Source organism: Heterodontus francisci, chromosome 14 (assembly GCF_036365525.1).
Source record: "Heterodontus francisci isolate sHetFra1 chromosome 14, sHetFra1.hap1, whole genome shotgun sequence".
Classification (NCBI taxonomy): Eukaryota; Metazoa; Chordata; class Chondrichthyes; order Heterodontiformes; family Heterodontidae; genus Heterodontus; species Heterodontus francisci.
In genome coordinates, this window is record NC_090384.1 from 87,756,432 (window position 1) to 87,770,552 (window position 14,121).

At 41.2% G+C, this 14,121-nt stretch overlaps 1 protein-coding gene across 4 annotated transcripts in view; it reads right to left on the minus strand.

Moving 5' to 3' along the window:
• The window catches only part of ano5a (anoctamin 5a), a 215,882-nt gene that overhangs the window by 24,603 nt on the left and 177,158 nt on the right, over positions 1-14,121 (minus strand). For all 4 annotated transcript variants that reach the window (XM_068046499.1, XM_068046497.1, XM_068046498.1 and 1 more), the window contains 6 exons: positions 13,929-14,063; positions 12,767-12,869; positions 11,036-11,096; positions 10,657-10,808; positions 4,022-4,096; positions 3,118-3,340 (listed from right to left, as the gene is read on the minus strand). In XM_068046499.1, coding sequence (XP_067902600.1) covers positions 3,118-3,340; positions 4,022-4,096; positions 10,657-10,808; positions 11,036-11,096; positions 12,767-12,869; positions 13,929-14,063 — 749 coding nt within the window. The remainder of the gene's footprint in view (positions 1-3,117; positions 3,341-4,021; positions 4,097-10,656; positions 10,809-11,035; positions 11,097-12,766; positions 12,870-13,928; positions 14,064-14,121) is intronic.

Sequence of the window (14,121 nt, forward strand, 5' to 3'; positions counted from 1 at the left end):
TTAATTAGCAATAAAACAGTAACGATGCACTGTTGCTGGGTGACCAAGTATTTCACATGTGCAATCTGCATTGCCTGCAGTGTTTGCATCGTTCCCATCTCAATGTGCATTTTGTGCAGGATTATTGAACATTTTACATGAAATATGCTATACATACAGACACTGTGCTTTCTTATGGAACAGGTTGGGTGGACCAGGGGGTCTTTTCCTGTCAGTTATTGTCCATATGTTCTATTACAACTTAGCAAAGCTGATGTGCTATAATGTAATCATTAATTACTTTGTGACTATGACTTATAAATTTAATATTTTGTAAGTATTTATACCAAAAACACAGGACACATACAGATACACACACACACACTCACAGTCCAGCCTTGGAGCTGCTCTTATTCTATCAGAATGCTTAACCGAAGCCCCATTTGCACTTGTGACAGAACAGAGCCTCTCTGACGAAACAGCTGGATATCCCAAAAGAAAAATGATGTCAACCCACTGAAGTCCCAGCATAGATCAATCAATGTACTCAATGCCAAGAATTTCCTCCGGCCTTTTTCCCTTCCACTCTCTTAACTTGGGCGCAAAGCCCATTTATGCATGTAAAGAGGGCTTCCCCCAAGGTTACAGCAGAAGGCAAATGAGACTTAAACCTACAACCTTCTCAATGTGAGTATGCTACCACTGAACCAATGCTGACACTTGTGTAATCATAGATGCAAACTCATGTATGGGTAATAAAAACAAAGTGCTGGAAATACTCAGCAGATCTGGCAGCATCGGTGAGTGTTATGAAAGTGATTCTTTAGCCATCAAGAGGACACTGAGGGAGCCGGATTGGCAACAGTGTTGCTGGTTGCCCCATGGCTCGGGTTGGAGATAACGCGGAAACCCTGCTAAGAGGAGCAGAAAAGTGACAAGCACTCCTTTGAGTGGACAAGCCCAGTAGTAACAGAGAGCACCTAGAAGGGCAGAAAAAAAACAGACAAGTTTTTGGTTGTCAGTCAGTGTGTGTGTGGTTTTACCTTCTGGAAGGAGATAAGGTCAAGTGCTGCTGAAGTGTCAAGGGCAGAAAACCACAACCCAGCTTGCCTTCCAGAAATTCCAGAAAAGACCCTGTGAAGTCTACTATGTTGATTTGTCTTGTTTCCTTTATTTGAAGAAAGCCTGCTAAAAATAATTCTCAACGCTGCCTCAAGAGAACTGTGCTGAAGATTTCAGTGACCTGCCTGCATGTGCTCAGAAGTTAGACTGTGTGCCAGCTTGTAACAAAATATCTCATCTGCTGTTTCCTTCAAAAATGAGCAAGTAGTTAAACCAAATGCTTTTAGTCTGTAACAGAGCTCGGATCTAAAAATCCTTTTTATTTTTTTGGTTAACCAGTGTGTGTGTATGTGATTGTGAAGGGACTAAGGTAAAAAGGGACTTTAAAATTTGGTGAAGGTAGAAAGGGGAGTTTTAAAATTTAATAATGGATTTCCAAAAATTTGATCTGTGTGATATTGCCTTACTTCATTACTAGTCTTGGTTTATAATAAACTCTTAATTTTGTTGTTCAGTAAAGAAACCCAGTTAGTGTTAGTGTGTTCTATTCTGGAGAAAAATAGCGTTATCAGATTGACTTTCAGTAAGTGGGAATTTTTTTTAAAAATATGTTGTGACCTGTGGAGAAGCGGGACTGAATTATCAGTGCCTTGGTCGTAACAGGAGAGAGAATCATAGAATGGTTACAGCACAGAAGGAAGCCATTTGGCCCATTGTGTTCATGCCAGCTCTCTGCAAGAGCAACTCAGCCATTCCGACTCCCCTGTCCTTTCCCCGTAGCCCTGCAATTTTTTTTTCTTCAAATGATAATCCAATCTCCTTTTGAAAGTCACAATTGAATCCATCTCCAGTATACTCAGACAGTGCATTTCAGATCCTAACCACTTGCTGCACTAATAGGTGTTTCCTCATGTCCCCGTTGGTTCTTTTCCCAATCATCTTAAATCTGTGTCCTCTGGTTCTCAACCCTTCTGCCAATGGGAACAATTTCTCTCTATCTATTCTGTCTATATCCCTCATGATTTTGAACACTTCTATCAAATCTCCTCTCAACCTTTTCTAAGGAGAACAGCCCCCGCTTCTCCAATCCATCCACGTAACTCAAAGTCTCAGATCAGGAACCATTTTTGTAAATATTTTCTGCATCCTCTCTAAAGCTTTCACATTCTTCCCAGAATTGGACACAATACTCCAGCCAACACTGAACCAGTGTTTTATTAAGGTTCATCGCAACTGCCTTGCTTCTTTACTCTAAGCCTCTATTTATAAACCCCAGGATCCCATATGCCCATTTAACCACTTTCTCAACCTGCCCTCCCACCTTCAATGATCTGTGCACAGATACCCCAGGTCTCTGTTCCTGTACCCCTTTAGAATTGTACCCTTTATCTTATATCGCCTCTCCTCATTCATCCTACCAAAATAGACCATTTCACACTTCTCTGCTTTAAATTTCAACTCTACATGTCTGCCCAGAACCTTGGGTTCTGATGAAGTTCACAGACCTGAAACGTTAACTCTGCTTCTCTCTCCATAGATGCTGCCAGATCTGCTGAGTATTTCCAGTACTTCCTGTTTTAATTTCAAATTTCCAGCATCTGCAGTATTTTGCTTTTTTGTCATGTATGGATACAGTGGTATGGTGGTTATGTTACTGGACTAGTAGTCTCAAGACTTGGTTAAATAATCCAGAGAACACAAGTTCAAATACCATAATGGTTGTTTGCGAATCTAAATTCAGTTAAAAAATCAGTAAACTGACTTTAAAGTCCAATAAGGTCCCTAGTGACCCTGCCACCTTTACCCAGTCTGACTCCAGTGTAACATAACTTTGATTGACTGCTCTCTGAAGCGGCCTAGCAAGACACTCAGTTGTACTAGGGATAAGCTCCCAATCTTAATGAATAAAAGGAAAAAAAATCCCGTCACCCCTCAACGTTGCAGACTGCAGTATTAAAAGTTGAGCTTCAACATTGTAAATTAAGTCAGTAGCGTCTTGCGTAAAAATTTGATTATTTTCGGAAAACAGCAAGAAACATACTCTTATAAAGAAAGATAGTAAATGGAGAGTTTTACCAAGGTCCGTGATCCAGATTGCCACCCTTTCGTAGAAATAGTTCAGAATCATGATGATGATGAAGTTCAATATGGAGGCTGTGACAGAGGTTGCCATCTGGGGTGTAACCAATGTGCCAATATACTTAACCTCCTTCATGTTCACGGTGATCTTGGCAAAGGAGGCATACATGGAGAGACGGTACACGATAACCGCAATGATACAGATCAGGATTAAAAAGATCTATGTGAAAAGGTAAACAATGACAGCACAATTTAACTCACTGAATAGAAAAGAGAATCATAGCAGCCACTCTCTGTGCTATCTCTTACTGTGCTGATAGCACAGAATGCAGCATACTCCCAAATTTCAACTTAGCAGGGTCACATAGTTGTGGATTCAAACCTCACTGCAGGACTTAAGTGCTGCACTGAACTGCTTAAGATTGATCTTGTTCCGTGCCGATATTCTCTGCCCTTATCTGGGCAATGTATTTAGTAGAAGTATTTATATAGTGTACACTATAGTGCAAAAAACACTATGTCAAACATATTAGCGCAACTCCTTTCTAAAGGAAAAAAAAAATCAAATAGCTGCAGGCAACTGAAAGTTTTCTATGTATTTTTATATAAACAGCACTGACATCATGATAAACTGGTTGTGATGTGTTACTGAGCCAAATGAAATCACTAGAGATGGTGAGGGGTGAAAGTGGACATGGGCAGAGGTACAAAACAGACAGCATCGCACCAATCACCTGTTCTACACTTTGCCCCAAATTTGGCCCCCTGGACTCCAACAGAACTGAATATTTCGCTGGTGGTGGGGGAGGGGGGGGGGTGGAAAATGCAGTTTCACCTGCTCTGAGTCTCTGTCACTGATTTTAACAAGAATTTGGTTTTGAGGAATTTAAAAGACACTCACCCAAAACAAGACCGTAGCCCCTGACAGACAAGAGCGTACTGCCTGGTTTGATAATGGGATGTAAGGCTCCAGTTCCTGAAAGAGATTAGCATGTGTAAGAACAGTGCAAAAACAAAGCATCCCTAAATGTGATCATATTACTGTTATGAAAGTGCTTCTATTTTTAACACTTTTTTTTTGAGGATTTGTATTTTAGAACCATGGACATTAGTTTATTTGGGAAAACAGAAAAGACTCCATGCTCCATGGATTTTTTTTTGACAAGTTCATTGAAGGGACACTTGAGATGTTGCTGTTTGAAAATGACCTTTACTGGAAATCACATGATTTAAGCTCAATAAACAATGGAAACCTTGGTGATTTGGAGGAGATGTTTACAGAAAAGTGACATGCCAATGTTTATAGGGTCAGGAGGTTTTGATTTGCTGTTTGGGGTTTCGCTTCTGAGGTATTGTTTTGGTTCAGTTGGGGTGTGGTCTGTGTTTGAAGACAGTTGGAGGTCAGCCTGCTGAGAGATAAGACACCAGCTCATCTTCTCTACCTCTTTGGAAAATCTGTGAATCCAGAGTGGGATAACAAACTTCTGATGTCAGCCTTTCTCCTGGAAAGCCTGCCAGACTACTCTTGGACATCTCCAGAACGAACTGCTCCAGAAAAGATCACAGTGATCATTCTCCATACATCCGGACGCTGGACCAAAAGGGACAATTTACATCTTTCCAATCCTGGGATTTATCCTAGGATTCTCTGGGAAGCTAGGGAGGAGATTGCAGAGCCTTTGTCCTTGATCTTTATGTCGTAATTGTCGACAGGAATAGTGCCGGAAGACTGGAGGATAGCAAATGTTGTCCCCTTGTTCAAGAAGGGGAGTAGAGACAGCCCTGGTAATTATAGACCTGTGAGCCTTACTTCGGTTGTGGGTAAAATGTTGGAAAAGGTTATAAGAGACAGGATTTATAATCATCTTGAAAAGAATAAGTTCATTAGCGATAGTCAGCACGGTTTTGTGACGGGTAGGTCGTGCCTCACAAACCTTATTGAGTTTTTCGAGAAGGTGACCAAACAGGTGGATGAGGGTAAAGCAGTGGATGTGGTGTATATGGATTTCAGTAAGGCGTTTGATAAGGTTCCCCATGGTAGGCTATTGCAGAAAATACGGAAGTATGGGGTTGAAGGTGATTTAGAGCTTTGGATCAGAAATTGGCTAGCTGAAAGAAGACAGAGGGTGGTGGTTGATGGCAAATGTTCATCCTGGAGTTTAGTTTCTAGTGGTGTACCGCAAGGATCTGTTTTGGGGCCACTGCTGTTTGTCATTTTTATAAATGACCTGGAAGAGGGTGTAGAAGGATGGGTTAGTAAATTTGCGGATGACACTAAGGTCGGTGGAGTTGTGGATAGTGCCGAAGGATGTTGTAGGGTACAGAGGGACATAGATAAGCTGCAGAGCTGGGCTGAGAGATGGCAAATGGAGTTTAATGCGGAAAAGTGCGAGGTGATTCACTTTGGAAGGAGTAACAGGAATGCAGAGTACTGGGCTAATGGGAAGATTCTTGGTAGTGTAGATGAACAGAGAGATCTTGGTGTCCAGGTACATAAATCCCTGAAGGTTGCTACCCAGGTTAATAGGGCTGTTAAGAAGGCATATGGTGTGTTAGCTTTTATTAGTAGGGGGATCGAGTTTCGGAGCCACGAGGTCATGCTGCAGCTGCACAAAACTCTGGTGAGACCGCACCTGGAGTAATACGTGCAGTTCTGGTCACCGCATTATAGGAAGGATGTGGAAGCTTTGGAAAGGGTGCAGAGGAGATTTACTAGGATGTTGCCTGGTATGGAGGGAAGGTCTTACGAGGAAAGGCTGAGGGACTTGAGGTTGTTTTCGTTGGAGAGAAGGAGGAGGAGAGGTGACTTAATAGAGACATATAAGATAATCAGAGGGTTAGATAGGGTGGATAGTGAGAGTCTTTTTCCTCGGATGGTGATGGCAAACACGAGGGGACATAGCTTTAAGTTGAGGGATGATAGATATAGGACAGATGTCAGAGGTAGTTTCTTTACTCAGAGAGTAGTAGGGGCGTGGAACGCCCTGCCTGCAGCAGTAGTGAACTCGCCAACTTTAAGGGCATTTAAGTGGTCATTGGATAGACATATGGATGAAAATGGAATAGTGTAGGTCAGATGGTTTCACAGGTCGGCGCAACATCGAGGGCCGAAGGGCCTGTACTGCGCTGTAATGTTCTAATTCTAAAAAAAATCTGTCTGTTAATGCTTTGCTTTGTTACTGGATAAGTCTTGTTTTATAATACAGATATTTTTGTTGTTTGTTAAAGAAACCTGGTTGGTGCATTTTATTCTGAGATAAAGAGTAGAGTATATGATTGACCGTATCAATAATTGGGTAAATATTTAAAATATATGTTGTGACCTGTGGAGAAGTGGAACTAGAAAAGACACTGCATTCCTCCCACCTCAGTCATAACATTACACAGGACATTGACAGCTACACAGAACAGCCAACGTATCTGAAGTCAGACACCTGGCAAATGAATAAATAAAGTTCTATCCATTTAGAAAAATTCTGATATGGTTTCTACTAATTTGGAAATTTCAGTGCAAATCCACCTTTAGAATTCAAGCCATTTTCATCAACACAGGCAATGGAGGAAGATTTCCTCTATGCAATATATATTTCCTGACACAAACATGCTCAATACTTAAGACTGGTACCAGAAATATGAAGCTGATTACTTCTTCTGAAATAAAAAGTGAACAGAAAATGCAGTTGTTGGAAATCTGAAACTTAAAACAGATAATGCTAGAATCGCTCAGCAGGTCAGGCAGCTTTCTGTGAAGTGAACAGACACGAGGCATGCTTCAGGTGGAAATTCCTTCTCCAAAATTAAGGAGGGTCTGCACCCAAAACATTAACTGTTCACTCTATTAAGCATGTGGTTTTTGCACGACTGGACACTTGTGAGCATTTGTTAGTGAATTAATTGTGCAGTTTTGAATGATCAACCAGGGGACAGATTTTCAAATGCGATGGGGTTGGGACATGGCGTGGATCCCGATGCCTCCAGGACAGACTTCAATTTTTAAAGTGAGTGCGTGCAAGGATTGGGGGGCAGGGAGGGAATGTGGAATCTGCTCATTTCCAATTAACAGCCCACTATGCACCTACAGGAGCATATCCGGACTACCATTTACAATTCAAAATTTGGCGAACCCAAACAGTCTGGTGCACGAAAGGGTGAACAGAAACATTTTTTTTTCTTATGTTAAAACTTATGGGGCTGTCGGGGATCTTGCAAGGATCATGGCCATTACCTTAGATTTGGATCTTTCAACAACGTCTTCCTCTTTATGCTGCTGTCCCTCCCAGGTGCTGCCTGCTCTCTTTGGCAAGGCAGCAGCAGGCCCCGTCATGGCTGCCATCTGCCTTTGCCACTTGCGCTCTGCAGGCGGCTCCTGCCTCCTAGTGACACTCAGGGCCATGAATTGGTTACGCTTGGCTCCTGCCCAATTCGGGCATTAACATATAAAAATAGCATTGTGTGAGCAACGCAGACAGGGCGCAGGGTTGGGACCTGGAGATTATCTGGGCATTGGGTTCCTGACCCCATTTTGAAATTTCAGCCCCAGGTCTCAACTGTTCTCCACGACAGCACTCTCGCCTCCAAGTCAGAAGGTTTCGGTTTCAAGTCCCACTCCAGAGACTTAAGCATAAAATCAAGTCCGACACTGAGGCAGCGGTGCGCTGTCGGAGGTGCTGTTTAAGGTGAACTGTCATCCCATCAGCCCTCTCAGGTGGATGCAAAAGGTGCCATGGCACTATTTTGAAGAGAAACAAAGGAATTCTCCCCAATGTGCCAGCAAATATTTCTCCCTCAACCAACACCCAAGTACACATTATCTAGTCATTATTACATTGCTTTGTGAGGGGCTTTGCTGTTTACAAAATTGGCTGCCACGTTTCCTAAATTACAACAATGATTACACTTCAAACATAAAAAATTGGCTGTATAGCACTTTGGGATGTCCTGAAGTTGTGAAATGATCTATATAATTGAAGTTTTAGTGTTCTTTCTAGTTGATGCAATTTCACCTTATAAGGGAGTTCTAAAATGTGGTGAAAAGCAATGCTTTTGGCTGACTGGTCATTCACATAATACCATTTGTTACATTACATCTCTTTTAGAATGGATTGAGAGATATGGAATGAGCTTCATGGTATCACGATTTACCCGATGCAGTTAGCAGAAGACGCAGCAGTGTTACTATCTGTGAAACCTTAACTCACTCAAACTCTCTTAAAGTGAGATGAACACAATGGCCAACAGCTTATCTTCTGTGACCTGGAAACTAGATTGCACAGGAAATTTGAAGAGCTCTGGGTCCCAATGTAAAACAACAGTCTGTGGATTAGAAATCAGCAAAACTGACATCTTTCACCTGGAAAAAATGTGAAGGTTTGTACAAGAATAATTGAGACGTCTCTGCTGAGATCTTCCTCAGTCTGCGTTAATAGATTTCGTTAATAACTAACCCAGTCAATTGCCTTATTTACATTTACATGTGTATTTGCCATTGACTAGTTTTCTTGCTTTAATATATCCAGTAACAGCAGACATCATTTACTTAGAATCAGTAGGGACATGGTGACAAATTCCAAAAACAAGTCTAGAAATGAGTCGTTAATATTTAACTCCCCTCCAGACTCCCCAAAGCCTGTTCACCATCTACAAGATACAAGTCAGGAGTGTGATGGAATACTCTCCACTTGTCTGAATGAGTGCAGCTCCAATAACACTCGAAGCTCCAGGACAAAGCAGCCCGCTTGATTGGCACCTCATCCACCACCTTAAACATTCACTCCTTCCACTACCGGCACACAGTGGCAGCAATGTGTACCACCTACAGGATGCGCTGCAGCAACTTACCAAACCTCCTTCTATACTTGCAACCTTGACCAACTAGAAGGACAAGAGCAGCAAATGCATGGGAATACCATCACTGTAAGTTTCCCTCCAAGTCGCACACCATCCTGACTTGGAACTAGATTGCTGCTCCCTCACTGTCGCTGGGTCAAAGACCTGGAATTCCCTCACTAACAGCAATGTGGGTGTACTTACACCACGTGAACTGCAGCTGCTCAAAAATGCTCAAGGGAAAATAGGGATGGGCAATAAATGCTGGCCTTGCCAGTGATCCCATGAATGAATAAAGAAAAACAAATAAAATGGCAGTTACATTCAAAACGGATCATATCATAAAAATTAGCTACTGAATTGATCAGCAGATAGAAGTTGAGGCAGACGTCACTTGTTAGGCTTTCAGCCTCATGGATATAATAACTGTTGTGAAATTTAGGAATCTGTTAATATTGCAAGTTTATTTTACACAAAACCATTCACATTACCTATATGCAAACAGGGAAGAATTTTTACTAATTCAAATTTATTTATGATTGTTATCTTTCTGATTTGGAACTCCCAGTTCTCCCCCCACTGCACATTTAGTTTACTGAATAGAAAGAAGAGCTTTATAGCAGACAAACAGTGATTTGTCCATAATGAATGACCTGTGGCATATGTACAAGATACATATTAATTCCCATAGCATGATAGAATAGAAAACCAATGCACATTACAATCATGTGGTACAATCTCACAACCTTTCCATATGCCCATGCAGCTAACAATTAAAAACTCACACAAGACAAAATGGAAGTGGTTCGAAGTTTCACCCATATATTAGAGAACATCTCAGGCTGGAATGAATTTTAAGAACATAACACATCTCAGTGTTCAAATGTCATTGGTAAACTCCTGAAGCATTGCCCTTGTGATTTACCGGCACCATTTGTAGCCTGTCAACACAATTCTACATTGTGACCTGCAGGTAACCCTGTAGGTTAGACTCCAACCAATGCACAGGAGGTTCTCATGTATTCACAAGGACAAGATCTGACCTTTACCCAATACGGTGCCTGTCCTGGCAGCTTGGCCACAATCATTGAGTCCAAGGAGATGCATTGCAAGGCATCCCCTGTAATTAGAAATGCTGGATTCACTCAGCAGGTCTGGCAGCATCTGTGGAAAGAGAAGCAGAGTTAACGTTTCGGGTCAGTGACCCTTCTTCTGGTTCCGAAGAAGGGTCACTGACCCGAAACGTTAACTCTGCTTCTCTTTCCACAGATGCTGCCAGACCTGCTGAGTGAATCCAGCATTTCTTGTTTTTGTTTCAGATTTCCAGCATCCGCAGTATTTTGCTTTTATCCCCTGTAATTAACCTGGTTGGATCAAGATGGAATGTTTCAACCTTGGGGAAGGGTTGGTGGGATAGGTTAAGAATTTAAAGTTTTCAAAATAACTGTTGTGTGAGTCTTTAGCAGCAGCTGAACTTGAACACTATTTCAGAAACTGAAAGACAACCGATTCAAGTGCTCCCAACATTTGGTCAGAACTCCCATCAGCTGAAACTGCCTGAGTGTCCATCCATTAATGTCAACACAACAAAATCAGACACTGTGGCTCTGATTTCCCAACCAATGCTCCCTGGGGAAGTTGCTTCACGCCAAAATCACCCAAACCAGGAGGTCAACCCGAGCATGCTGAGGTTTAGGCCATGAACCGCACCTGAGTAACAGGGTTTCTCTTGTGGTGAGTACACTTCGCCTCATACTCAGGGCGTATTTGGAGCTGCTGCTGTTCTTCTTCAAAGTCCACGAGGTCCCACTCATACTCAAGCTTGGCTTGACGCCGCTTCCACAGCTCCAGAAAGAGAGTGACTGCTCAAGAAACAAATACAGTAAGCAAACATTACATAACCAAGCCTGAGCTTTCACCCTTTCTAAAATTGCCTTTCAATTCCCTTTTGCTACTCAGATTTTCCCACATAAGTAACTTCGGTAGAGTCAGCACACGCTCTCTGTGGCTGTATTAGGAGAATGCTGATTAAATGGAGATGCAATTTGTTTCAATTTTACTTTCTCCAACAGTATTAAAAGACACTCACCCCAGATTCCCATAAAAACCGCAAAGAACAAAGTGGCAGCATTGTCAAACAGGTGAGAATTCTGCAGGAAAAGAAAGGAGGATTGAAAATGACAACTGTTTTTGTTTAAGCAAAGCTCAAAATCAGTGTAACAATGAGTGGATTACCTAGGTTAATATCAGGAACACATAATTTGAAAGTTTTCCACTGATTAAAAAAAAAATAAAGTCTCTTTTACGAGTTTAAAATCCAATAAACCCCTCAATTTGTGTGCTTCAGTGGTGCATAGATATGCCAGTTTATCAGTTGGGAAGGGGGAGAGGTGAGGTTTGAGGGTGTGGAGTGAATGCACAAAAATTTGTCTGCTTGTTCAGCACAAAACACCATTTTTCAAATTCTGACCTCAAAAGTGGCATTCATAGTTCAAAGCTTAAAAGCTGAATTGCATTGTTAATTAAACCAATCCTTATGCCACAATTTTATTTGGTCAGAATTGTAATTTCTTCCTCATTTATCAATTTGTGAAATTTTGAAAACACAATCTATTGTGCTGAGTATCTACACTACATAATTTCTGCTGGCAATGCCAAATAGTCCACAAGTGGAGTACTAGATTTATTAATATATTCTTTCCTCTCCCTTAGACTCACCAAACCACACATCATAGCTCTCACTGAAAAAGTTACCTTTGCCTCTGCTCCCTCCCTCTCAATTTGCATTACATCAAATGAAGCAGCACAGGACTTGCATCATATCTTTCGTTAACATCATGTCTGAGGCCGAGACCACTAATCCCCCCTCAAAATGGCTCCAAAATGAAATAGTTACTGCTAAACAAGCAGATATCCACTCATCAAAATGAGGAAGCCAATGACAGTCTCTGATCCACAACTGTTTTATTGTCAATTCATAGTTCAGTTCAAATATCAGTTCCCATTCTTCCCTTCTGGACTAACTCCCTGTCCAGAGGCAACTCCCAGCCCTTAAACTCAAAACTATACTGAACATCACCTGCTCTCTATTAACACTGAAATGAGACCTGTTTAATTAAAGGGACCAGCATTTTCAATATTCTCAGTTACAAGCTTAATTTTTGAGTGGGGCTTTAATGGGAGCAAAAAACAGGAGTCCAGAGAAATGGTTCCTTTCCTTCAGCCGATAACTCAAAGTCAGCGAGAAAGATAAAACAATTTCAAGAATCTGAATGAGAATAAGAAAAAAAAATGAAAATTTCGTAAAGTAATACCTAATTTGTACCAAGCTTGTAGACATAACGGTGGCAATTAGCATGGAACTCAGTGGCAAACTGAATTTGTTCCTTGGATGTGGAAATGTTTTGTCAAGTGCCACTTTCAATTTGCATGTTGGCCTCCATTAGAGATTGTTCTGACAATTTGATTTACAGTGTTAGCTGCAACAGCAATTGACAGTTCCAACAACAGAAAAAAAACACAGGGCACCCTATAATCCTATCTTCTGACAGGTGCTACAAGGGCCGATCACACAGATATAACGGGGTGGTACAAGCAGAGGGGATTTTTAAAAAACTGATAAGGAACAGTTTAGGCATCTAGGAAAAGTGTTGCAAAAACATTCCGAATTCTCCAATTTATTTCCAAAACAGTTCATAACTCGATATTAAAAGCCATTTAGGCAACAATGTTCCTGAATTACCATCTTACAGCTGGCGGGACTGTAAAGAGAAGTATTTCTCAGCTATGTTATTTGGTATTGTACTTCAAATCTACAAACCTTGGTTGATTCACAGGTGGTATTCAGTCTCCAGAAGTCACAACCATCACAAAGGGGGCACATGATGATCTTCCCTCCAAATTCAGCGTCACAGATTTCATCACTAGTGGAAAGTTGAAAAAAATCGACTAAAACCTCATTTGTAATTCTAATTCCAAAACATATTTTATTTGAGAAGTGGCTTGACTTGTACTTATAAACAAAAAGGAAACAGCCATACAGATAGGATGACTATGTCACTTGTTATATGTAATTTTATGTACTACTATATGCTTTGAAGTATATAGTTTGTCATTTAAGGTGTTATGAAACTCCACTTCCACCTTAGATTGAATAAAGGATCCCTTAACAAGGCTTTTTAAAATAATGAACAATAATTCAAAAGAAAAGTAATTGTAGCATGATAAAGCCCCCTTAATTTCACTGCTGGGCAGATGTGTGCACTGTGAGAGAAAAAGGAAATGTCAGAGTTTTCTAAGGCATAAGTACATAAATTCACAACACAGTTAGTGGTGGTTTTCCTTCCTTTTATTCTTTCACATCGTACCTGTTCCCTCGACAATGAATAAAAGGCTTAACTGGATTTAACTTCTTTCTACTGCAACTAATTTCTTTATTCCTCTCCCTTTTCCTTTGATCTCTAACAGTTCTGAATCATGCTGCAGTACTGCTTTATATGCAAAGACAACTCCTCAATATCGACCTCAGCCAGGCAATGACAACCCTTTAGTACCCAAAGACCATAAGTGCCTCATCAAGGTAACAACGTACCGATATCTCGTCCAGACAACGACAACCTGCCGATGCCTTATCCAAACAATGACAACCTTCCGAAACCTCATCCAGACAATGACAACCCTCATCCAAATGGCTCTTCAGCGCAATTGGGAGTTGGAATGCTGTATGTTCATGTGGATCACCATAGCTGTTTTATTGAGTCACATACTGCGCTGAAATCTTCCCTAGCCCAGAGAAGCTGAAATCTCCACTGGTCCTCTAGTAGTCTCAGCATTGAGCAACTATCAACATTCCTGGGTACTGCATTGAATCATCAGGGAGAGACTCATGTTCCTTGGTCTGCAACCTACATGCAAGATTACAAAAAAAGCTTTCCGCCCAATTGCCCGAGTGTTATCAATTCAAAATTGACGGGGATGCTTACCTCCATACATTTCCATCCTTGGTTATGCAGCCATACAAAAAGCAGATGAAACCAACAGCACCTGCAATTCCCAACATTTCTGTGTAAAAACCAAGCCAGGCAAAATATATTCCAATCTTCTCTCCATAGTACTTTCTAGAAGGGAGAAGCAGAGAAACTAAATAGTACATTAACTCAATGTTTTTTTAAAGCA